At 39.0% G+C, this 24,455-nt stretch overlaps 1 protein-coding gene across 2 annotated transcripts in view; it reads right to left on the minus strand.

Annotated features, from left to right (window-relative positions):
* Positions 1-24,455, minus strand: part of STK32B (serine/threonine kinase 32B) — a 157,318-nt gene that overhangs the window by 37,252 nt on the left and 95,611 nt on the right. For both annotated transcript variants that reach the window (XM_031504578.2, XM_077782762.1), the window contains 2 exons: positions 12,255-12,292; positions 3,609-3,698 (listed from right to left, as the gene is read on the minus strand). In XM_031504578.2, the coding sequence (XP_031360438.1) occupies positions 3,609-3,698; positions 12,255-12,292 (128 nt within the window). The remainder of the gene's footprint in view (positions 1-3,608; positions 3,699-12,254; positions 12,293-24,455) is intronic.

Below are 24,455 nucleotides of genomic sequence, written 5' to 3' on the forward strand. Positions count from 1 at the left end.
TCAAGTAATGATATGGCCAGAGAAACTCTGCTGACAGGCTGTCAAACCCCCTGTAGGATAAAGGTAGGATTTTTAAAAACCTAAACACTGCCTTAACTGCATTCCAAATACAATGAGCTGCAGAACAATATTTAATTACAGAGCACTGTTTAATATGAGTACAAGACCAAAGAATGATGATTTTTGAAAACTCAACTCAGAATTTTCCCTGCTATATTTTAAGCAACTGAGAAACAAATTTAGCTCTATGGAATAATTTCTTCTATGTGAAAGGTTTATACCAGGACATCCACTGGCTTTCATCTGAGTCCAATAGTACACCTACAGAGTATTAATTAATAAATATGGATGACTCATACATTTTAGAAGTTCAGTGGACCAGTGTAAATCCACAATACTTTGGTAATCTCAGGCATACAGTCATTCTTCACCATGACAGCAGCCTGTGAAAGAAGCTGTGAAAACCAGAGATAACAAGCCTGTGAGATGGGAATGGGGTAGCTGAAACCTTTCACATAATTTATGACTGATTTTATTGACTTTGGATTTTTGGCAGGTGTACTTGTGTAATAAAACGTATTTTATTGGTTTGATTTGAGGTAAAGTCACAGTGTATCATTTGAATATCTTCAGTATCTGGCTGAGAAAAACACCAAAGGCTCTACCTAGTCCCCCCAACACCCTCCTACCACTACAACCAAAAGCTCCCAAGAACCAAAACAAAAATAATCAACAACAGCAACAAAACCACACAAAAAAACCCACATTAAAAAAAACCCAAATCTTAACCCTTTCCAAAATATAACCTGTGAATGGAAAAGTTTTGCAAAACTCAGAAATAATACACAGATCTATAGGAATTGATAATTTCAAAATATTTCAGTAAGGAAAAAGCATATACTATAGGAGTCAAACACATATAAATTTGCCAAAGGGAGGAATAAAAGAAAGGTGACACCTGTCATGTTTTCTAAATGTGTTTTACTGTTTAACTTTTGGGTTTGTAGCTGAGCACCCTATTGCAGGGTAGAGGGCCATCACTGCAGATGGGTGCCTAGCACAGAGCATGTTTGAGACACAGATATTTCTTGCAGCCTTGTTCAAATGGGAGAAATTAAAGTAATACCCTTTTATTTGGTTTTTTGGTTGGTTTTTTTTTTCCATTCAAAAAGATGGAACAGTGTTGAGAGTAGCAAGGCCTTGCAGTCAGATAAACACTTCCCTTTCTCACAAGAGGCCAAAGTAAAATCCTTCTGCAGGCAGAAAGAGCCCCAGCTGAACAGAGCAGCCCATGGACAATGGAGGGGATCCTCCACAAGTGCTTGTGGTTTTTCTGGCAGCAGCTGTGCCTGCCAGAGCCAGCCTGGTCTCAAAGGACATTTTGCATTGCTTGCCAGGGCAGGATGACAGCCTGAAACCGTAGGAGTTCACAAAGAGCTATTCCTACGCCAAAGCCATGACAGAACTCTCAGTCACAGGTATTGTAAAAGGTTTGAGCAGTGACTTTGTGAAGGTAAAATCAGGCACAGGTTACACACAAGTTTCCCAAATCACAGGCAGACATGGCCTTCCACAGTCCCAACCACCTGAAAACACAAGACAAACTTGGAGGACCCCAAAACTCTAAGAAGTTGATCTCATTCAGCTTTTCAGGTCTCTGGCTTTGAGAGGAAAAGCTGCAGAGGCAGCTGGAAGTGTCCTGCCTTGCCAGCCTTTTGGCCTTTTCCTATTCCCAAATACTGCCGTCCCTGTCTTTGCTCCTGCCCGTGGTGGGTATTTCACTTGTTTGAATTAATTGGCTGAGAAGGCGAGGACATGGAAATTAACAGTTTCTAGAGAAACATTCAGGTTCAGGTACAGTGCATTCTGCATAAACATTTAATAAGTAGGGAAATAGGCAGGGAATATTTCAGGCTGAAATATTTGGGGCTAATGAGAAGTGAGATTAAGCAAAGAGTTTGGGGCAAAAGGCTAATGTGAAGTGGGATTAAGCAAAGGCTGCAGGAGTTGACTCACACCATGCTTAGCATTATAAGATAGTCATCTTAATCAGAACAGCTAGGGCATTTTTACAACACAATATCAATTCACTCTCTTTTTTTCCTAGAAACCATTTTAATTTGGTCATGCTTCATGTGAACAAATCACACCCTAGCAATTTCTTAGCCTATTTCCATCAGATCTCAAAGAGGAATGGGGGCTTTAGAAATAATTTTTTTCTGTTTAGCTCCTTAAATTTGCCATAGCAAGAAGTGAGAAATCCTATAAGTGTCTCTGCTAAGGGAAAGGTTGGAGAGTCCCCTCATATCTGATTAAACATAACAGGATCCACATGAAAGTAAGACTTTATAGAATTTCAAGAGGGGGAAATAGCTTCCATCACATCTCATGCTGTCATCATTGTGAAAATCAGCATAGCATAAGGTATGTCATTCAGAAGCTGTGAAGTTTCCTTGGTTCTGGTACTCAGCAGGTACCATGCTTGAAGGTTATTTTGTCTTGTTACACCAAGGTTAAATTGTCATTTGAATTCTTGATAATAGAAACTTGCCAGCAACCATAGAGCCAACCTCCCCATTTTTGGGTTTTTTTTTTCTATTTGAAACATCTCAGGAGAAGCCACATGGAAAGCCTTTGATACAGCCTTACAATCAGAAATCACTGCAACTGAAAAGTCCTTGTAGAATTTCACTGAAGTTAGAAATCCTCACAAAATGAAAGGTATAAGCTAAAAGAGGAAAACAGCACCAATGACTGTCTGGCTGTATCTGTCACAAACTTAATATTTGGTTTGTTGAAGCTTTGGTACCCAAACTGTGTGACAAAGAATCCTTACTTATTACTTTTCATCTGAAACAGAGGATTTTTACAGTTCTAAAAGCTTTGCTGTCTTCTTACAGCTCCAAATAAATGCAAGGATGATTCTTCTGACTCTTTCTGAATGAGGCTTTTGCAGCATCTTTGCATTTCTGAAAGGTGAAGAAGGCACAATAAATAAAAAGTAAGTTTGTGGATGGTGTCATAGCCTCAAAAAGGAAAGGACAGAAATTTTTGGGTACTGTGTCCTCTTATGAAGTTGATGGATATGCTGGAGCTCTGATGACTGGGGAGGAGGCTTCAGGAGTGGAACAACTGTCAGCTGAAGTGAACTTAGACCAGATTCACTAGTGTGAAAAGGTAAAATCTTTTCCTTGTCTCCCATCTTTCTCTGGACCTCCTAATGCTCTGTATCCCATTCCTCTGCTGTGCTGCTCATTTCATCTAATCAGATATATAATATATTCTTGCGGTACAAATATATAATATATTCTTGTCTCAAGATGTGGAGATTTACAGAAAGTGACACAGTTGAATTTCTCCTGAATTTGAATTCACAAAATGAAACAAAACCTGACTAGAAGAGTGCAGAGATCAAGCTCCTGTATAAAAGAACATCCAAACATCATCCTCTATCTCCAAAGATTTTCACTGCTGACACACATATATACTATCAAAAAAAGTTGATCACATCTACTTTAGGCTTTTACAACCTAAAATCCTTTTGCTATGCCATTAGTCAGCCTTAATATATAACTTTTCTTACATTTTAAAATGCATTGAAAACTTACCCATATAGGGTTTTGTGCCAGCCATAGAAGAAGCTTTTTCTGAGCCTTTCACTATGGTTGCTACATTGAAGTCAGTGATATGAACGTGTCCTGTAATTACACAAAGTAAAATCAGAAGTTAAAATAGCATATCATACAAATATTCCTCACTTTAGCTAACATTTAAGTGATAATGGAAAGAAACACAATTGGAAATATATGTAACATTAATAGAAACTTAAATGTTACTCTTAACTAGAAAAATCAGTTTGGAAGCACAGTGATGGAATACTTTTCTTGCGTGGTTGCACCACTACCTGTCTGCACTCCTGAACAGCTTTTGGTGATCTGAATCTTCTAATGCTATGAACAAAGATAGGAAGTGGGCCCACAAGAACCTCATGAAGTTTAGCAGTCCAAGTCTAAGGTACTGCACCTGGATGTGGGCAATCTCAGATATTTGCACACACTGGGAAATAACTCATTGAGGGCAGCCCTGAGGGGAAGAACTTGGGGGTTCTTGTGGATGAAAAGCTGGACATGCCAGAGCATTTGCAGCCTGCAAGGCTGACCCTGTCCTGGACTGCATCAAAGGAGGCACAGCCAGCAGGCTGAGGGAGGTGATTCCTCCTACTCTGCCCTTGGGAGACCCACCTGGAGTGTGGTGAGATGCTGGCACAGGCTGCCCAGGGGGCTGTGGATGGGTCATCCCTGGCAGTGTTCAAGGCCAGATTGGGTGGGGCTCTGAGTCTCCTCACCTGGTCTAATTGAAGGTTCCTGCCCACAGCAGGAGAGTTGGAACATGGTGATCTTGAAAGTCCCTTCCAACCAGAACTATTCTGTTATTCTGTAATTCTCTCTGTCTTCTCAGAACAGTAACATGCAGAAGCAGAATAAGAAGCTGTGTGTGAAATTTTCCTCATCTCCAGCTACAGTCACTCCTCACATCTCAGGTACCTGTGACACTGTCTACAATTGCATCCACTACAGGTTACCATCAGCCTGACTTTTTCTGAGTCTTCTCAGGACAAAGAGGGAGGAGAGAAGAAAAATGGTATTTTTATCACACAATAACTAAAACATTAGATCCATAGTAGCAGATAGTAGCAGAAGATGTGTATGTAACAGGAGCAGATCCCAAATCATCACTCATTTTGTGGCAAGGTGGCAGGTGTCAAGAGGAACAGTAAGTGGCAGAAGTCAGCCTGAGGATGTACTGCCTGACCAGCCAGACATGATTTAAGCTGCACTGGTGAGGCTGAATGACCCAAACCTTCTATTACTCTTTTCCTGGGATAGCACAGGTTCAATCGCTCCACCACTGTGAAGTAATAGTTGTTAATCCTGGTTTGTTATAGGCAGGTAAACTGAATAGAAATCCAGCTTGAAAATATGTAAAGCTTTAATTTGATAAGTCTTCTTTCAGGTTTTACATCTTTGCTCAAGGACTAGCGTTGTGGAGTGATGCAGATATTACCCTCACTGTGATTACATCTGGCAGTGCCATGGAGGACAGGGGTAGGGCCTCCCTTCCCCATCTTAGCTCTGCACTCAGATCAGGATTAATATATTATGTGTTGAGCTAGACTTCTGAGTGACAAATTTGTGGGGGTTCTTTTTTTTTTTTTGTCAAGGTCTCAGTCTCATTCAATCCACAGAATGGATCAGGCTTTGGGCATGATGCAGTTGTTAAGTGAGGGAGGTTTTTAATCATGTTTGCTGCCAAAAATGAGAAGAGTGTAACAAATGACTGATGGATTTTACCATGGTGCCTGATGGAGGAAGAGCAGTCTCAACAAAATGTCATGCTGCTCCAATAAGCTAACCTAGATCCTGCTCAAAGTCCACAGGAAATGTATCAGCCAACCTCTAATTGTGCAGCTATGCATGTGTGAACTGAAGTTCTTAGGACTCTAATTTGGCGAGATCTGAGCTGATTTTGAAGGGGGAAAGGAAGAAGGTACTTCCCACTGCTAAACTTAAAGCTGTTTCTCCAAATGAGAGACACAGCAAAAGTTTTCAATGTAATGGTTTACCCACTTTTCTGCAATTTTTTCAAAAACCTGCCTGCATTTTATTGACACTTTTTTCCGAAGGTGCCCAGGCCAGGAAGCCCTCTACACATGGCAGAGAAAAGGTGTGAGCCAATGAAGGGAAGGTGTTCTGCAGGGGAGATGCCTGGGGGCAGCTGAGGGCATGGAGAGGGGCTTTGTGTGGGTCAGAGGCAGAGCAGGGGTGAACCCATGTGCCTGTGGTCAGAGAAGGAGGGCTGGAGGGGTGCTGAGGTGGAGCTCTGCCTGCCTGTGCACACCACTGGACGATTTCAACTCTTGTAACCCTAAGGACTCGGGGGATTTGGTTTCGGGAGGGAGGGTTTTTTTTGTGTTTTTTTTTTTTTTTGTGGGGTTTTTTGTTTGGGTTTTTTTGTGTGGTTTTTTTGGGGTTTTTTGGGATTTTTTGGTTTTTTTGGTTTTTTTTCCATTTTGTTTTGTTTTGCTTTGCATTGCTTTTTGTTGTTTTTTTTTTGTTGGTTTTTGTTTCATTTTGGTTTTTTTCTGTTTTGTTTTTTATTCCTGGTGTAAATATTTCAAGAGACAATTGGCCCCCAGTTCTCTATAGGAGTCTTTCTAATCAGCCTCTTTGACAAGTTTTTACTGCAACTCTTGCATAGAGGAAAAGGGAAGGCTGCTATTGCTGCAGTGAATATGCTGGTATTCCACTTGCTTCTTACTGTTTGCAAAATTTCTCTTTGTGGGAACTTTTTCCCATCTGAGTGTCACACCTTGTAGTTGATCTCCTTTTCTGGGTATGATTGTGAACATTGTATTAAATGTCCAAACCATGTCTGTATCTTGGTATAATATTGAACTAAACAGAATGTCAGTGTCACTTGGATTTAGCTGTTATGAACAATGAAGCAGAGCAGTACACAACAGATTCAGCAGACCTAACTAAATTCAAGTTAGTCCAGGGAAAGAGCTTGTTTCTTAATCCTTGGAGCTACATGACCCCATATATAATGAGATGATGGTCAAGAGAAGGGAAGAAACAGCAAATGACCACATTCTTTTGACTCTCTGAAGAGTGACTTTTTCAAACCATCTCAACTGCAGATTTCACATACACCATTTCACACACATACATTTGAAGAAAGTATTTCTCAGTGGAAATTGTTTCAAAATTATACTCCTTCAGTCAGCTTCCAGTTAAGACTCCACCTACAGAACAGCCTATGTCTTTGGAAGGCTTTATGCAATGTGACTTCTATGTCTCACTTTTCAACATGGCCTGAAATTGCAGTATCTGAAGTAAGCAGCAAATGATCTGTGTTTGGATTTAATTTTTGAGCAAATCATACTGACAATTAGAACAAGTCCTGAAAGCTGGCTGGGGCTAGCTGACTAACATTCAGCAGAGGAAAGTGTACATGACTTCAAACCTCATTGAGTTTCTCAGAATCTGAAACCAAAGATGTCAGAGAGAAGAAATATTATACTGGAGTTAATGCCATCAACTCAGCAGCACCAGAGCTGATTGTAAATCTCAGAACAGTAATACAGTCAAATCTGATTTGGTCTCAGAAAGTCAAACCCTATGAAGATTTTAAAAAGCCTCTCTGGGTTCATTTGCACTACGTATGAGAGTTTGAGTTTGTATCCACCTGAACTTGGCATGACTTGGCAGTCTGACATTTATCATTAGGGAGATTGGTAGAAATTGCATGGCTGTAGATTGCTTCAGCAAAGCCCTGCACTTCAAAAGTTAGGCTGTTGAATGGCCATGTAGGCATGTAGAAGTTTCAGATACTTTCAAAATCTAGACAGCTTCAGGTGGATGAATTATGCTGAAACTTTTTGTCTTATTAATCAACATTGGAGCCTTAAATAAGATAGATTCCCTGCAAATTGTCTCTCAGACATCAGTATACAGCAATAATATTGGCAGTTCTGGTATTCAGAAGTTAATATTAAGATTCCAGTAATTTATTTTTGAGTAGGTTTGTTTCATCCCATTTTTGGTTTTAATGCTCATTGGCTACATCTTTCAATTCTGCTGAGAGTTTCCAAATAAGAGTTGAAATGTATTCAAGGTAATAGAGTTTTAAGGAAAACTGTGATGATCACAAACCAATATAATAATACATAATAAATTAATTCCAGCTTTAATTAATTTAGTTCACTCATAAGTGAAATTATTTTATTGAGTAAAATTATTGCAGTCAGATGCCACAATCCATCTAAGAAACCTCCAAAACCCAATAACATGTAAATAACCCTGTTAAGTCTAATAGTGAAATACTAAGTCTTTGATTTCAGTGTGGAGAGCCATTAGGAGACAGTTTCTAGATTAGAAATAGCAATCATTCAGTGCAATTAGCAAATTGGACCTTGAAAATTAACAATTAGGTAGTGAGTCTTCACATAATCTGTATTTAAGTTAAGGATCCTAACACAAGATATTAAGGATGATAAAAGTTCTATTTACTCAAGGAAGCACTAGAAAAGATCTCAGAAAAGGTCACTGGAAACTGTTCAACTGTGAAAACCTTGAGCCAGGAAATGCTTCAGTCACAAGAAGCTGGAGGTTGAGTGAGTACATGGGGAAAGTCCCACAAAAACTAGTCTTTTTTATATTCTGCACTGCCATTCACTTTTTGGAGACTCCTGGAGATAGGAAACTCAATTAGATGGGTTGTTGATCCACTGTGGTTGCTCTTCTGCCCTGAAACTGAAAGCCTGGATATCTGTAACTTTATCAATGGCAAGGGAGAGAGGGACAAAATATCTCCCCAGTAGGGAGACATTAAAAAAGCTTAGGGTCTTCTTCTGAAAGGAGGGTACTGAAGAAGTTTTTGAATATATTGAAACTGGTGATTGTAAATTATTATTCATCAAATTGTGGAATTCTAGATGTTTGGTTTTGTTGTGGGTTTTTTTTTGTTTTAAAGAAGAACCTTTTAAAATATATTTTAAAAAATGCTTTTCTTTCTTGAAGGATGGTAAACTTCCACAGTTTGTTGCTCCAGGAGGTTATAGAGGCCAAGACCAGCTGCAGCTTCAAGGAAGCAGCAAACAAACTCATTAACAAGACTTTCTTCACATTCTAAATTGAATATTCAAAGGTGCTCTAATATCCTACCACAAAAACTTGTGGGTGATAGGCAGCACTGAAGCATCTGATGGCAAAGTGACAGAATGCATGTTCCACAAATAATATTTCTTATTGTCACCAGTTGCAGCAAAATGCTGGCCAAGATCTTGGATCTGACTGAGCAGGGAGTCCTTCCTCAGTAAACCAAGCACGGATCTTGCTGCATGTTTCTTTCCATGTTGTGGAAAACTTGCCTGAGAAGTATTCAAACCCTTGCAGGCTTTTTGTAAACAGATTGTATTGATGGTGTGGTCACTTAGAAAAAGGCTGAGCCTGGATGTAAAAGGAGAGCTTGCAATTTTTGCAGAACCACCAGCAATATTAATTTCAATGGTGCTACTCCAAATAGCTATAGAAAAAATGTTATCATCTCTTTAAAAAGTCAATTTATTATTTTGTTTACCACTGCTTGTTTTACTGCATTTAAGAAATTCTGTCTCTTTGATATCATAGTTAATAGATCATACAGACTTTTAAAGATATCTTTAATTTCTTTGATATTTAGACAAAAATACAGCATGGACCATACTTAGTAGATTCCAGATCTAAATGCTGTGACTTCAGTTATATTGTTTTAAAGCATTAAAATGGAATGAATAGAAGAGAAACCAGAATTCTGTCATTGAGAGAATTCTAAAATGCTTTTCTCTGTAAAATACAATTGCAATAGCTCCCATGAAACACGAGGTAGTCCCTTCAGCTGTCACTGGAATAATTCTATTTCAGATATATGTTAGCAGAACAGAGAACTACTGCTAAATTTAGAGATTAGTGTTAGTCATAAGAGGAAGAGCTTTCTGGGAAAGCTGAGAAAGAAATATTAAAAAAGGAGCTTTATTGATTGAATTAATTTCCTTAGAGGGTCTGATTCTGGTTCAGAGAATGAACCCTGAAACCATCCCTAATTTCTCTCCTCAGACTTGGGATGTGTATTCTCTCCAGGGGACCATGCAATCATCCTCTGACAGGGGCTGAACACCATTTTTAATGGCTGGCTATCCCATTCTCATGTACCATTATGCTTTTCAGGATCATCAAACATTTATTTCACTGATGCATCAGAATATCTGATCAGCAGTGCTGAGATGTGGCTTTGATGAAAAGCATATGGAAATATTCAGACTTCCTCTGCCAGAATGATTTTGAATATGTTGTATACATTTTTTGGTTTTTTTTTTTTGTTTTTTTTGGTTGTTGTTGTTGTTGTTGTTGTTGTTGTTGTTGTTTCTTTTTTAAAATATGTGAATTAGATTGATCGTTTTTAAGAAAAAAATCTTCTGTATTCCTGAGGTATATTCCCTAAGCCATACAGATAAATTACAGTGAAACTAGTTTTACTGAGCACAAATATCTATAATATGTATTCTTGGTATATTTTATGAAAGTTAGTCAATTTAACTGCTTGAAGATGTAAGGCAATGTGAATGGTGTAACACTAAATTTTTACTTCAGCCAGAATAGGTTTCTTCAGTGAGGCCAAAGTAACCTAAGTCACGAGACAAAGTCTCAGTCAGAAATGTTGTGCATATCCAATTACATGATACTTTTTGTAAGCATAATTTGTTTAATGAACTGTACGAAAGACCTAGGGGTAAAGTCAAGCATATAGGAAACTGTTTTGCCATCTTAGAGGCCACAGGCTAATATAAAATTCCTTCCTGTACATCTGGTTAGGCTCATATTAGGTGAATATTTTATGCTTGCTCTGAAGCCAAACATATTAGTGGTGCATATATTCAGCATATTTTTCTATTGAGTGAAATCTGATGATTTTGTTAAATTGATGTTACTATGTTGCAGCTTAATCAGAGCTGTTAAAGACTTTGAGAATAGCTTTCTTCTTGCAAATGAACTTCACTTCTGTAAGGTAAGCCTGAGGTAATTAGCATGGGACAGACTCTTGTCCTACTGATATCATCACTTTTAGTGAGTTGAAGTGTACAGACCCTTTACAGGCTTCAGGAATTCTGTCCTTCTATGACAGGTCTTTGAACCTGTTTGAACCCATTAACTGATCATTTCTTCTGACCAAGATTTGTGTGCTTGTCTGGAGAGGTCTGTTGTTGCACCCCTTGTCTGCAGGTGTGCTATGAGGGAACAGTACTCTGCTGCTTTGCAGAAGAGAGGCCATCCATCCCAAAATTCCCAAGCTATCTATAAGTAACTGTTGCTGAATAGTTTATAATCATAAAAAAATCCCCTTCATTTGGCATCGTAGTGTAGGTTCTTCATTGTGATGCCTGAGTCTCCATAGGAAAGCTCTCACAAGAGAGTCTGTTTTTTAGCCACGAGAGGCTGGTTTTGTGCACTAATTGACCTTGATGAGGGACAGGGAGAGATTAAGGTGACTGTGCTTGGAAGGCTGTCCATCAGAGATTTAAAATACTCATTTTGTGTTGCTGTTGACATCTTTAATTCACCAGGACTTAAAGGCAAGATATTTCTATTTCATGCTTGTTTGCTGATACTAGAGCCTTGGGAGCATTAACACTTATGGGTCTGAAGCATTAAATTGCTGAAGTTCTAGATGGTTTAAAACTCCAATATCACTTAGCTTTATTAGCTTTCATGTTCCCAGGAACAAGCATCATCTATGCAGAATGCTGCCTCTTTAATCAACTTTTACTTGTACACCCAGCAGCTCACAATGGGTTCTGAAACATAATGCCATCATTGGCATAATGTCAATATTATAGTTTACCAGAGATTTTCTGCTTTTAATCAATTTCGGAAGTAAACAAAGCACTAGACTTTCCCACCGTAGCAAGCACACATCTCCTTTTTCTAACTCGGCTTTTTCCTCTATATATTTCTGTTCTAAATAATACAAGGTTAATGCCCTCTTTACCCACATTTCTCATATTTTCCCTATAAACAGTTGCAAGAAGATATATGACATTTGAACTGAATACTTATTGGAGAGAGTATATGTTTAAAATTTAAGTTTAAAGAAATAAGCTGTTTTTCTTTCATACCATGTCTTTTATCTTTAAGAATATGGAATTAATAGTTAAAGTTCAAAACTGTTTATTGTTGTCTGCTCCTTTTTATGCTATTTAAGCCAGAGCTACATGTATGGAGACAAACTTTGCAGTCAAATTTCCATAATTCCTATCTAAATATTTTAGATATCTAGGTGAGAAATAATTTGCTATGTGGAACTTCTTGGCCCTTCAGAAGTTCTAAAGGAGAATGTAAATTGCTTGGTACTATTATATTAGTAGTCACCTAAAAAATGGTTGTGGTGATTCACAGAATCCTGTTAACAAAATACTAACTTTTTTTTCCAAGTGTCCCTGCTGATCTCAATTCATATTAAATTCATTTGTATTCAGACCTTGAAAATTTCTGATCTGCACATTTCTTTGGCAATAGGAGGGAAAACCACAAAATCCACAAGGTTTTCTGAGAAAGCCCAGATTTAGGTAGGAATTCAATATTGGAGGTTGATTTACCAAGCATGGCATAAGTATGTCACTGAGATCTCAGGAATTAGAGATTTTGAGAGAAACCTACCATGTTCATCCAGTAGTATGTTGTCAGGTTTGATGTCTCTGGAAAATAAGGAAAGGAAAACATTACATTTTATACCCAAAGGAAATCTTCAATTTAAAAGTTTTCCCCATTTGAGTATGAAGACTAAATCACTTAAATCATTACAAACCAAATGAAAACCATATAATACATAAAGGCAAATTATTTTTATCTACGTATTTTTGCTGCCCTTGAGAAAACATACTAAAGAGGCTCTCTGGGTTTCCATTTATTGTAGTTTTGTTTTCATATGGTTAGCATTGACATGGGTCTGGTTTTCAAGATTATGTCCTTTATTCTTTATAGCAGCAGTAAAATGAGAAGGCAGATTTGCATCTAGAAGGTGCCTGATTGCTTCAGGGACTCCACATTTGACAGAAATCATTTAATTGGAAGCATAGGTGGTTCTCCCTGTCTGCCAGACCCTGCTAATCTGCCATGCATGGTCACTCACATACAGCAGAGTCCTGTGATCTGTCTTGTGCTAACTAAGTATGTCCAGCAGCTCTGCTGTCACTCCCAGGTCCCCAGTTGGCTGTGTGACCAAGTACCACGCAGGGGAAAGGAGCAGGGATAAGGGAAGGTGGAGATTATGACAGGCTGAACCATCAGCTCAACTCTGTCATTCTTGGCACAAGAGAGCAATAGCCCTAGAGAGCTGCACTTTCAGGATTATTTTCTGTTGACCTAAGATCATGCTGCTGTGAGAAGGGATAGAAACAACTTTTTCCCACCACTGTCAGGCATTCCCACCCTCTTTCTTGGTCCAGAATTACTGCCATTGGTGTGGCCCTGTTGAGGGAAATCTCATCTTTTGGCTTTGCCGGCCAGGCAAAAGTTGAGCAACTTGAGCAACAATTTTGGCCCCTGGACTGAATTTTTTTACCTCAATAGACGAGGAACCATAAATTGGCAAAATAAGCTTTTGAATGTCTGCAAATGAGCTGCAAGCACTCCCACCTCTGTAATCTCTTTTAGATAAGAGATTGCTTGATTATTCCAATTTGAACATTTCCTAGGAAAGTTTTTTCAAAACATGTCCATAAATGGAATAATTAAAAAAGCAAAGTGTTGCAAAAGGAAAATGTGTTACACCAGAATTTTTTTTCCAAATCTAAAGTAGAGAAGGACTTCTAAAGTAAACATTATGCAGGAATAAAATAGCAGAAGCAATTATAATATATGTATTGTTTGCATGATATGAGCTCAGTCATCACCTAGGTTTCACACCTTTGTTGACGGAAGAAGGAAACCTACACCTTCCTTAGGATTCTGGATTCCATGCTTTCTAGCCCTTGCTGAGATTCATATGAAATTATAAAGTATTCTAAAATTATTTTTATAATTTGTGTAGTGGAAGCTGAGGAAAAACAGTATGAATAAGAAATTAGTTTGAATAATTTTCTGCACATTTGGAAATAATGTAGAATGCATATATATACATGTCTGTGTGAGGAACAGGATCTCATTATGAAGAACTATCTGGAATGGAAATTTAAAGTTATATAAATATTTCATTGTGAAATACTGTCTTCTGCACAATTTACATGCTACCTATAATTGTCTGATTCAGCAGCAGTTCTAGTTATTTGTGTAATAAAAGGAACATCTGTCCTAGAGTCTATTTCACCCAAAATCTTCCAGACTATGAATTCTCTTTCCTTTCCCCTGTAATCACTTGGAATACCATGTATCACACTATAATCTTTCCTTCCTTGATTTCATACGGGTGAAGTTGTGAGACAAACTGCAGGAATAAATATATTTGTTTATATTATGAAACATGATTGTATTTTGTTGAATTTGTTTAAATTAGCATAGGAGATTCTATGAAATTCTAAATGCAATGTTATATCTAATCTCTCAAGTGATGAAAGATCTTTTGAAAGAGCTATTGCTCATATGATTTCTATATTTTCTAGTGACAATATGGTCCTTGGTTTCTGATAATAGTTTTGTGATAAGAGTTGGAATTGTGATTTCCTGTTGAACAGTCTTTGTGGTTGATTCATGACTTGAAAATACAACAATAGCTTTACATGAAAGTAAGTAAGTAAGTAATATTTTGACAGCTGAATTAAATATTTTAAACTTTTCCTTCATGAATTTTAACAAGCACAAACTAACTCCGTATTTCTCATGTGGGTAAAAAGATTGGGGTCATACACAAGTACATTTGGGTCTCCTTGTGGCTTCCTAAAATCTGTGATACATTCAACAGCACTCCAAACTCTTTTCCCCAGTTTAAGAAAATGAAGAATCATACAGTCATTAGCACTTCACCAAGAATAAAACTGATCAAAAGGGGAAATTCATCTTTATGAGCTATTGCTATGTGTATAAAAATACAGCACCCAGGGATTGCTCATTACAAGACAGTGCCTTTTTTATCATTTTTAAAAAGAAGATCAATTCAAACAATTTGAATATCTGCTATGGTATTTCATCATTAAACAGTCTATACATTTTTATAGCCACCAGAAAAAACATTGACAAATCCCCTTGACAACAGTATGTAACATCACATATATTCTTCATTCAGTTTGTGTCAGTAATGTTCAGAAAGTCGAGTGATAAAATTAGATCTGTGCTTATCCTTCCATGACTAATTCAGGCAGTGGCTGATACTTGATACAGATGTGCACAAACCATAAAGGCTTTCCCAGCGAAGGGATGCTCCCCACTGTTGCTCTGCTCACTTTGCTCAGAGGCAGGATGCAGCTGGGGGCAGGCACCGCAGGGCACACGGCCCTGCACGCAGCAGCACAGCCCCTCAGTCCCTGAGGCAGCCTGCTGGCCCCACAGCCCTGCCTCTGACCTCAAACAGGATAGCTTGAATGCTCTTACAGCAAGTGAAAGGCGTGGGCTATTATAAGCCCAAAGGTAAACCAGTTTATGCAGTAAGACACTGCAGTTCTGGGGTCACAGGCCTGGCGATGTGCGAGGTGCACGACTCACAGGGCAGGTGACAGGACAAGCAGGACTCACGGTGCAGTGTGCCTTCAGCAGCTCTCTGTGGGTGACAGGACACACGGGGGTCACAGTGCAGAGTGTGCCTTCAGCAGCTCTCTGCTTGGTGACAGGACAAGCAGGACTCACGGTGCAGTGTGCCTTCAGCAGCTCTCTGCTGGGTGACAGGACAAGCAGGGGCTCACGGTGCAGAGTGCCTTCAGCAGCTCTCTGTGGGTGACAGGACAAGCAGGGGCTCACGGTGCAGAGTGCCTTCAGCAGCTCTCTGCTTGGTGACAGGACAAGCATGGTGTCACGGTGCAGAGTGTGCCTTCAGCAGCTCTCTGCTTGGTGACAGGACAAGCATGGTGTCACGGTGCAGAGTGTGCCTTCAGCAGCTCTCTGCTTGGTGGCAGGACAAGCATGGTGTCACGGTGCAGTGTGCCTTCAGCAGCTCTCTGCTGGGTGACAGGACACACGGGGGTCACAGTGCAGAGTGTGCCTTCAGCAGCTCTCTGCTGGGTGACAGGACACATGGGGGTCACAGTGCAGAGTGTGCCTTCAGCAGCTCTCTGTGGGTGACAGGACACGCATGGTGTCACAGTGCAGTGTGCCTTCAGCAGCTCTCTGTGGGTGACAGGACACGCATGGTGTCACAGTGCAGTGTGCCTTCAGCAGCTCTCTGTGGGTGACAGGACAAGCATGGGCTCACAGTGCAGTGTGCCTTCAGCAGCTCTCTGCTGGGTGACAGGACAAGCATGGTGTCATAGTGCAGTGTGCCTTCAGCAGCTCTCTGTGGGTGACAGGACAAGCAGGGGCTCACGGTGCAGTGTGCCTTCAGCAGCTCTCTGCTGGGTGACAGGACACACGGGGGTCACAGTGCAGTGTGCCTTCAGCAGCTCTCTGCTGGGTGGCACCATGGGCACTAAAGCTCTGCTTGCCAGAGGCAGCTGCTTGAGAGCTCCAAGGACTGCAGAGACACACAGGCGCTGCTCTCCCCTTGCACTGACCACTGCCAGCCAGGGGCAGGGCAGAGAGGCTTCAGGAGGGTCGAGGGGAAGACTTGGCAACCCCAGGTGCATTACAAGTTACTGGATGTATTCAGAACTGAGGGCTTCTGAAGTCTATTATATTTAGTTCTTCTAGATAAATACTGTAATTTAATTCACTAAACCACTGTTTAAACAAGATGTTTAAACAGCAGGGTGTGAAATCAGCACCTTAACTTCAGGGTTTTCCTGTTACACATATCCCTAGTTAAGAGAATTAATCGAAACACTAATTTCATAATCCAAGTACTTTGAACCAGCTCATAGAAGAAACTGAAGGACTTTTACAAGGATCATACCATCATTAGGATTGAAACATGCCCTGGGCTTCTCTCTAATAGTTCTTCAAGCAATGATCAGCAGAACTATGGAAGCATCCTTGATACCGATTTCATAAATACAACTTTGTCAGTATGCACCAGTACTACTCCAGCTGTTTTTGCATGCAAAAATAACAGAGCCACATAGGAATGAGGGTACAGAAACCTTCAATGTCTCTTTCTCAGTGACAGGACAAGGCATAACTAAAAACTGGCTCAAGAAACTCAAAGGTGCAAACAATTGAGAAAAGAAAATGAAAACCCTCACAATTTAATTGCCATTTGTTGATATTTCCCATGAAACCATTTCTAGATTTCTTCAATTGCCTTAGCTAAAAATATTTAAAAAAACCTGCCTGAAGGATGAAAGTTGAGTAAGAAGATGCTGCATATAATTTCCAAGTAGGAAAGAACGATTAATAATCTGCTTGTATCTTTTATAATATCAGGTTGTGTGCATCCCATGTGCTAGAAGATTTTCTCTCTGCATGGAGTAAAGCCATGCACGTGGCTCAGCTCGTGTTCATTGCCAGTCAGAGTGTCCTCCCTGAAAAGTCTCACAATGGTTACAAAGGACTTAGGTTCAAGAATCTGCAGTTTTAATTACCTTTTCCATCAGTTTGTTTCTGATGTTATTAAGTGAAGTAGAAGCAGCTTCCTAAATCAAGAGGTGGAGAAGTCATGCAGTCTTCATCCTTGTTGGTTTTCAAGACCTGACTGGATAAATCCCAAATAACCTGTTCTGACCTGAAGGCTGTCCCTGCTTTGGGTAGATCATTATGCCAGAGGTGTCTGGAGGTCCCTTCCACTATGAATTAGTCTGAGTCTGTGAAAAATAATGTATCCAAATTCAAAGGCTGTCTTACTTCCCTTCCTTTGGACTGCCAGGAAGTTCACGAAGAATGAAGAAAACAGTGAGAGAGCTGTACATGTGGAATTTAGTGAGTCTTTGATATAGTCCATGGTAGCTGGCAGCTAGTGAGAGCTTTCATGTCTTAAATTCTATCATGGGGCTTGAATGCTCATGAAGGAAATAGAAGGAATAAATAGCCTATCTTCATCTTGAGATGAGGTTAAAATTGAAATGCCCTGCAGTTCAGCACTGGAGAGGTGTAACAGTATTTATTAGCTATGTAAGTGGTAAAAGAATGATGATTATATCACCTGAAGAGGACTCTCAGAAATCTCAATAGGAATGACCAAATCTAGGTGACTGCATTGCTAGTGTCAGATAAAATGACAGGAATTATATATATATGTGTATATACATCAAAATGGGAGAATCTGAATTGCTCACCTTGATTAATGACCATAATTAACCTTCCAGAGGTCACACTTTTGCATCCCTTATTAGATTAAATAATTATAATAAACTGAAAAACATGTAATTATGCCACTTGCTCTAAAGCTTGAAATTCAGTACAATCTCAAAAAAAAGTTTAATGTGATATGATCAATCAGGAATTCATAACTTTTTGTCTCTGTTTTTACTGACTGGACTTGGAACATCCATCTACAAAAGAAAGGAGTATGTCTGGTGAATTCAACCATTAATTGCCACATTTTCTCAGGAAAAAATTGATAGGTTGTTCATTGGCTACCACTTTACATTGAAAACAACTAATTTTAAGTAGGTTACACAAAATCATTGAAAAAAATGTGCTATGCAGTAATTTAAATTAACATTGTTCCTTCTGGTTATATAATTTCTTAGGATCTGTAAGAAAACAGTCAAAAAAGAAAATATCTAAGGCTAAACAAAAAAGTTCCTTGTGAATAAAGAACAAATAAATTAGATTGCTTAGTTAACAGCAGAGACCTGATAGATGTGATGAGAAAAATAATAGTGGCCAAAAAACTTCTCTATTTGCTTTTGGAACATGAATGTGGTTTCATAATCCATAAAACCAAAGTAAGCTAAACTAACAGCATTTTATTTATACAGCAGAGAATTAAACTCAGGTTGATTACAAGACATAATTTCATAAGAAATGCTTCTGAAGCTTAAGCAAAGATTTAGCCATAGAAGTGAATAACAGAACTACCAGCTAGAGTTAGTCCAGCTAAGATTAATCTAATTGAATAACACTTCTACAGAAAATACAGACACTGTCCACCTCCTCCTCCAGGGCAGTGGTGATGCCTAGAGACCATGGACAACAAAACTCCATGGGTCACAAGACCTGTTTGTCTCAGTCTGGGTGTAGTAAACCAAAATTTTTTGTGAATCATTGAAAATTCATTGGCTGGCAGTGAAGGCAGCCCATGTCCTTGCAGAATGCTAAGGTTTATTTCCTCAAAGATAGTTTCAACATGTCACAGAGAAATCAAATTAGATGGATTTTGCATTCTCAAAAGGATGCAAAAGAAGGATTAGAATTCAGACAAAGGATAGATTCAGACAAAGGCCCTTGAGATCAGTGGAAGGATTACGCTGGCTTCAGTCAACTTTGTTCCCACTCTAATCAAGGTTTTTAGTAAATGTTTCTCTTTAGTGCTAACAACCCAACTGTTGTGTAGGATAAACCTTAAAATATTGAGTTAAAGTTTTTTTTATTAATCATGCAGTTTGTGTTGAATGATAATTTTTGTTCCTTTACATAGAAATAGGCTTTAAGACCAATACTAGGTGCATAGCAGTTCTCAACAGCCATAAAAAGGGCACTGAGTTGGGAAATACAAGCTTGAGCTGACAATTATTTGAGTTCACATAAGACATCACTGGATCAGAGCACTGAAGTGAACCTTATAATGTATGATAAAGGGTTTTCTCCTAGTTATGGAAAGAAATGTAAACAAATTCTGATTCTCACAGAGAGGGACTTTATTTCCTTTCTATTTTTTATTACACTCACAAATAATACCAATATCTAAGGCATGCAGTTCATAAAAGAAGTGACTGCATAGATATTGAGGTTCTGTTTAGCTGAATTTATTGATGCTTTGGAAAAAAGAAAAGTCAATATATATTAACTACTGTACACCCAAGAGATTAATTTCTCCAAACATGTTTTGCTTCTGTGAGGGTGGCCCAGAAATGAGGTAACTTCCAGAGCTGAACTGTGCAGGACATCTACCTGGAGAACTTGCTCAAGAAACAGCCTTAATGAAGTGTGATGAATCTTTTCTTCCCTTTGTCAACAAGTCATCACTTTATCTTTTGATTTTTCTGTTCTTGACCAACACTGTTCCTAGTTTCCAGAACTACTCAATGGTTTTAAAAAAGATCATAAGAAGAATCTCAGAGTTTTTTACAGTTATTTACAATTAGATGAATGGGAATGAAATACTTTGACAGCTCCAGGCTTCTGATTGCCTGTTCACATACTACTCACTTAGATCTCAATACTAATTGCTGCCACTATGTCCTTCCATAAAAAGATTTTCAGAGCCTTCTATTCCTGCTCAAATGAATGTTGTTGCATGATATGACTCTGTGCATCACTGTAGTTTTGAAATTTAAGCAATTCAATAAAACTGAAAATAAGCTGAGAAGATGAGGTATTAGATTATTCTGGTTTTATCTGCAATTCCCCTTCCTGGGCTTTAATGCAGAAACAAAAATCCATAACTACTTCCAACTACTTGTCTGGTAGCAAGCATTCATATGCTCCTAATCAAACTCCCATCATCCAGTCCATTATCACATTTTGGAGCCTTTTCCTTCTGTGGGACAACTTGTGTGGCAAGGCCATTGTCTACTCTGTATGAAATATATAAGTGCTGTAATAATTTTCACAAGTGAAAAAGCTGTCACCCATGAAGGCCTCTGGAGGCCCTACCTCTCCCTATGTACATGTAAAGAATATCTGGACAGCTGGCCCAAGGCTTGGGATTGTAGTGCCACTTATATAGCAACAAGTTACTGTGATGCTGGGTTGTGTGGTGCCTGGAGTTCCTTTCTAGTTTGGTACTATTTTTACCAGGTCTTCATGCCAATGTTGGATTTTCTTAATGGTTGTACTAGCCAATTTCATACAGCTCTGCAAATAAAGCTGTCAAAGAAGATATCAAAGCATGTTTATTTACAAATGCCTTATCTGGAAAAAGCTTGTTATTTTCCAATTTTATCCCCATGCGGAAATATATAAATATGAAAACAATTCTTTCCTTGTAGCAATAGGTGGCAGTAATGATATCTACATTTGTCTGGATGGCCAGTGGGCTTTGGAAACACTGTATTTGTCAGTTTTATCTCGGATAAATAGTTGTAGTATATACTGTTATCCCAGGTTGAAGAAAATTACCTTTTTAAAATAAAGGAATAATATAGTTAACCTTTCAAATTCCTGGGTATATATTGCCAGAAAATAGTCTTCTTTGGTTACATTCAACTTCTGAATTTGCACATTTGTCAAATTAAAATAAAAACATTAAACACAGATTATTTCATTATACTGTTCTTATTGAATATCCCAAAATTGCTTCACAACAGAGGTAATTATATACTGCAGTAGCAAGAAAAATAGGCAAAGATTCTTAAATGTTATAAAAGCTAGAAAGATTTGCCCAAAGGAGTCTGTGAATCTGTACTTTGTCTCCTGTGTGCTGTAGTGTATGATATCTCAGAGAATGGGATTGGAAAGTTCCACTGCAGCCTTATAAACTGAGCTTTTCTATAACAATTCCCAGGCTATATCACCCAGGATTTGTCTTCCTGACACAATGATTCTTTTTCAACTAAACATCTAGAAGCACAAGCAAGTTGCAGGCAGTCTAATGCTCAGTTTTCATTTTGCCTGAAGAACTTAAAGTAATGAAAAATGTTACACTTCCTTTGCAAGACCTGTTTTCTAGAATTAATGTTACACAGGTACAGGTCTTGGAATTCCATGCAGCACTGAACCTGGGACAGCTGTCAGCACTGATGATGCCAACCACTGTATTTCAAATAAAAAGCTTCTTCAGCCAAATGCTTCTTCAGATGACGTGGAGGAGTTGTTCAAAATCACCCCAGAGCAGTAATTTTTGATAATCTCACAGCTGATGACTGTAATATTTTCTGTGTTGCAGAGTCAAGTATTACTGAGACCTTTTGTGTGTACATGTACAAGGGTCAAACCACTCTGTGTGAATCAGCTTTTAAGAGCAGGTGACACCTCTGATAACCATGGGAAGGGCACGACTCATTAGGCATGAACTGGAGCATGGCATTTGGAAAGAATTATCTGGTACAGCAGGAAAGTGTATGCATTGCAATGGTGGTGCTTTCTTCCATGACTCTGTGTAGAGAGCTTTTGACTAGAAATAAGGGAGAATGTACTTGGTGTACTCTGCCAGCAACTGCATTATCAGTCTCCTTCTAGTAGGAGGCATAGGCTCTCTTCCAATATACATAGGCAGATATCCATGTGTGAAACTAAATGAGAGAAGAAATTGATGACATTTGCCCTCTGCCTAAAGACAAATCAGGATATCATTGTTACTGATAAGCACATTTGGCTTCATCTGTTGTAAAAAGCCAGCACCATAAGTGCGATGTTTTGTAATGACTGAAATTTATATAGCTGTTCCTTTGTTTTTCTCTGCATTAAATATGGAATAGATCCATTCAGATGTATTGCATCCCCAGGAGTTTGCTCAGCTTATCAGGCAAATTCAAAAAGAAAATTTACAAAATTCCAAGCACACAGGTGTGCTTGTCAGCCACTATTCTTAAGTGTGTAATTGCTGTATAATATCCCTAATATTTACCTTAAACCCTCTACCAACTTCTATACCTAAAAGTTCAAGCACCACCTGCTAGAACAACAGTACCCACAATAATATTATCACATTATTTAACAGCTGTTTCCTTCATCCATACCATAGTGCTGCCAATGACAGTCAGCATGGCTGGCAACTGAAGTGTGGTTCAGCACGGTGCTCTTCATGTGCAGGGCAAGGAAAGGAACAGCAACTTCTGAAGGTTTCAGGCTTTCAGCAAGTGCATGGGCTCAATGCAGCAGTGAAACTTCCCAAGAAGCACATTTGCTGCTGCTCTGAGTTTCAGCAGCAGTGCAGCAGGGAGAAGAGCTGCAGACAATCAGAAAACAACCATGTGGGGCTGTGTGGTTCACTCTGATCTGAAGCCCCAAATCACCCTCACTGCTGACAGCATCTCCTGCTGGCTTGTGCCCATGACATGGGTATGAGTATTTGGACCTTTCTTCCTCAAACTGACCACCTGGAAACCCATAATATACACAGCCAGAACATATCACTAAGAGGATATTGAATGTGTTCCACAGGCAAGTGAACTTTGACGTCCTGCATATGCTTCCCCTTCTGGGTAATTTTATTAATTTGATGTATGCAGAAGATTACTGCAGTAGACCAGGAAGGGAGGTGCAGTCTATTCTAGAAAAGAAAAATATCTTTCATAAATTATTAAAAATCTGACCTGATCCTACCTGAAATGTCAGTAGCATGTCCCATGACACTTTTATATGTTGAGCTTCACATATCTTAGTAATAAGCTACTTGTAAAAATAATTTTGTCTGCTTCTAAGAAGGGACATTTGCAAACAAACTCACAGAGCAATAAATATGTGTATTACTGCATATTGCTATTTACAATGGATGAGACATGACAGGCAACATTTGACCCAAACTCAACTCCTAGTTCAGTACATCACCCTTCTAAAATGTTTCTCTATTCTAGCTGGTGTCAACAACATATTGCTTGTTGCCTGAAATCAAACAGACAAGTATTCTAACATCTCTTGAAGAATCTGGATGAGGAATCTTGGAACTGGCAATACTGTTTGAGCCTACAGACTGCAGTGCCTGGCTAACAGGATTACTAGGCAAAATACAGTTGGATTGAAGGTGAATTTAGGCTCTGTGCAGAGAAACTGCTGCCACAGTAACTACTTTCACTGAAATGATTATAAGGATTATTCTTGCTCTTTATTCAAGTGAAAATATATTTGGGATTCTGATCTCAGGTTAAAACACTTGGATTAGGTTTTATTGCGAATTAGGCATCTATATACCCATTTATTGCCATCAGATGTATAAAAATCACAGTCACTGGAGTACAGAAGCCATTCATATGACTGCCTATTTTTAGATTAACTGAAAGCTTTATGGATTCTTTTAGGTCTATAGATTTTTTGGCTAGGTTGGCTTGTTTGGGCAGACAACTAGGAAAGTACAGACTCCCTCATTTAAATCTTGGTGAGCTGTGGACTAAGTTTTTAAAGACATAAGAAAAATCTTCCATGCTGTGTGAAATTATGAAAACAACTGGGGGTGTTCTCAAGTCAAATTATTGTAAGGTGTTATCACAGAAGTGCAGGCAGGTGTTTAAGCCTCTTGCAGGAGTCACACTCCGGGCTCTCATTGTCTTGTTTGACGTCATCTCACACCATGAACAACGCAATCCTTCATACATGATTAATTGTGCTGTATTTAAACCACCTTGCACACTTCAGAATTTTTTTAGTTGCTGCAGTCAAAAAAACCCCATCCTTCTAATTTGCAGCATGAACCTTCTGAAGATCTGTATTGTCTTCTATCTGAATGAGGCTTAGAGGGAGATGTCTGTTCAAAGAGCCTGGGGATCCTTTGTTTCCCTCCAAGGCAGGTGGACTTCACAAACTCAGCTGCTTGTGGCATGCAGGGAACCTGGCAAATCCACACCATGGTACAATATTTTGTTGCTTGTGTACAACTGGAGCCACATTTCTGCTTGAGGAGTTAACACCTTGTCTCATGTAAGGAGACAAGTGTTTCATAGGAGGGAACAACAGGCAGTGACCAACCCCATTAACTGAAGAGTTGCAGTGGTCTGATGTACGGGTTCCAAAATCTAGACAGCTAAGGTTTAATAATTCCATTTCTCAGCTGTACGTCTCATATGCTATTAGTTTCTTCCAAAA

This window comes from Lonchura striata, chromosome 4 (genome assembly GCF_046129695.1).
Source record: "Lonchura striata isolate bLonStr1 chromosome 4, bLonStr1.mat, whole genome shotgun sequence".
NCBI lineage: Eukaryota > Metazoa > Chordata > Aves > Passeriformes > Estrildidae > Lonchura > Lonchura striata.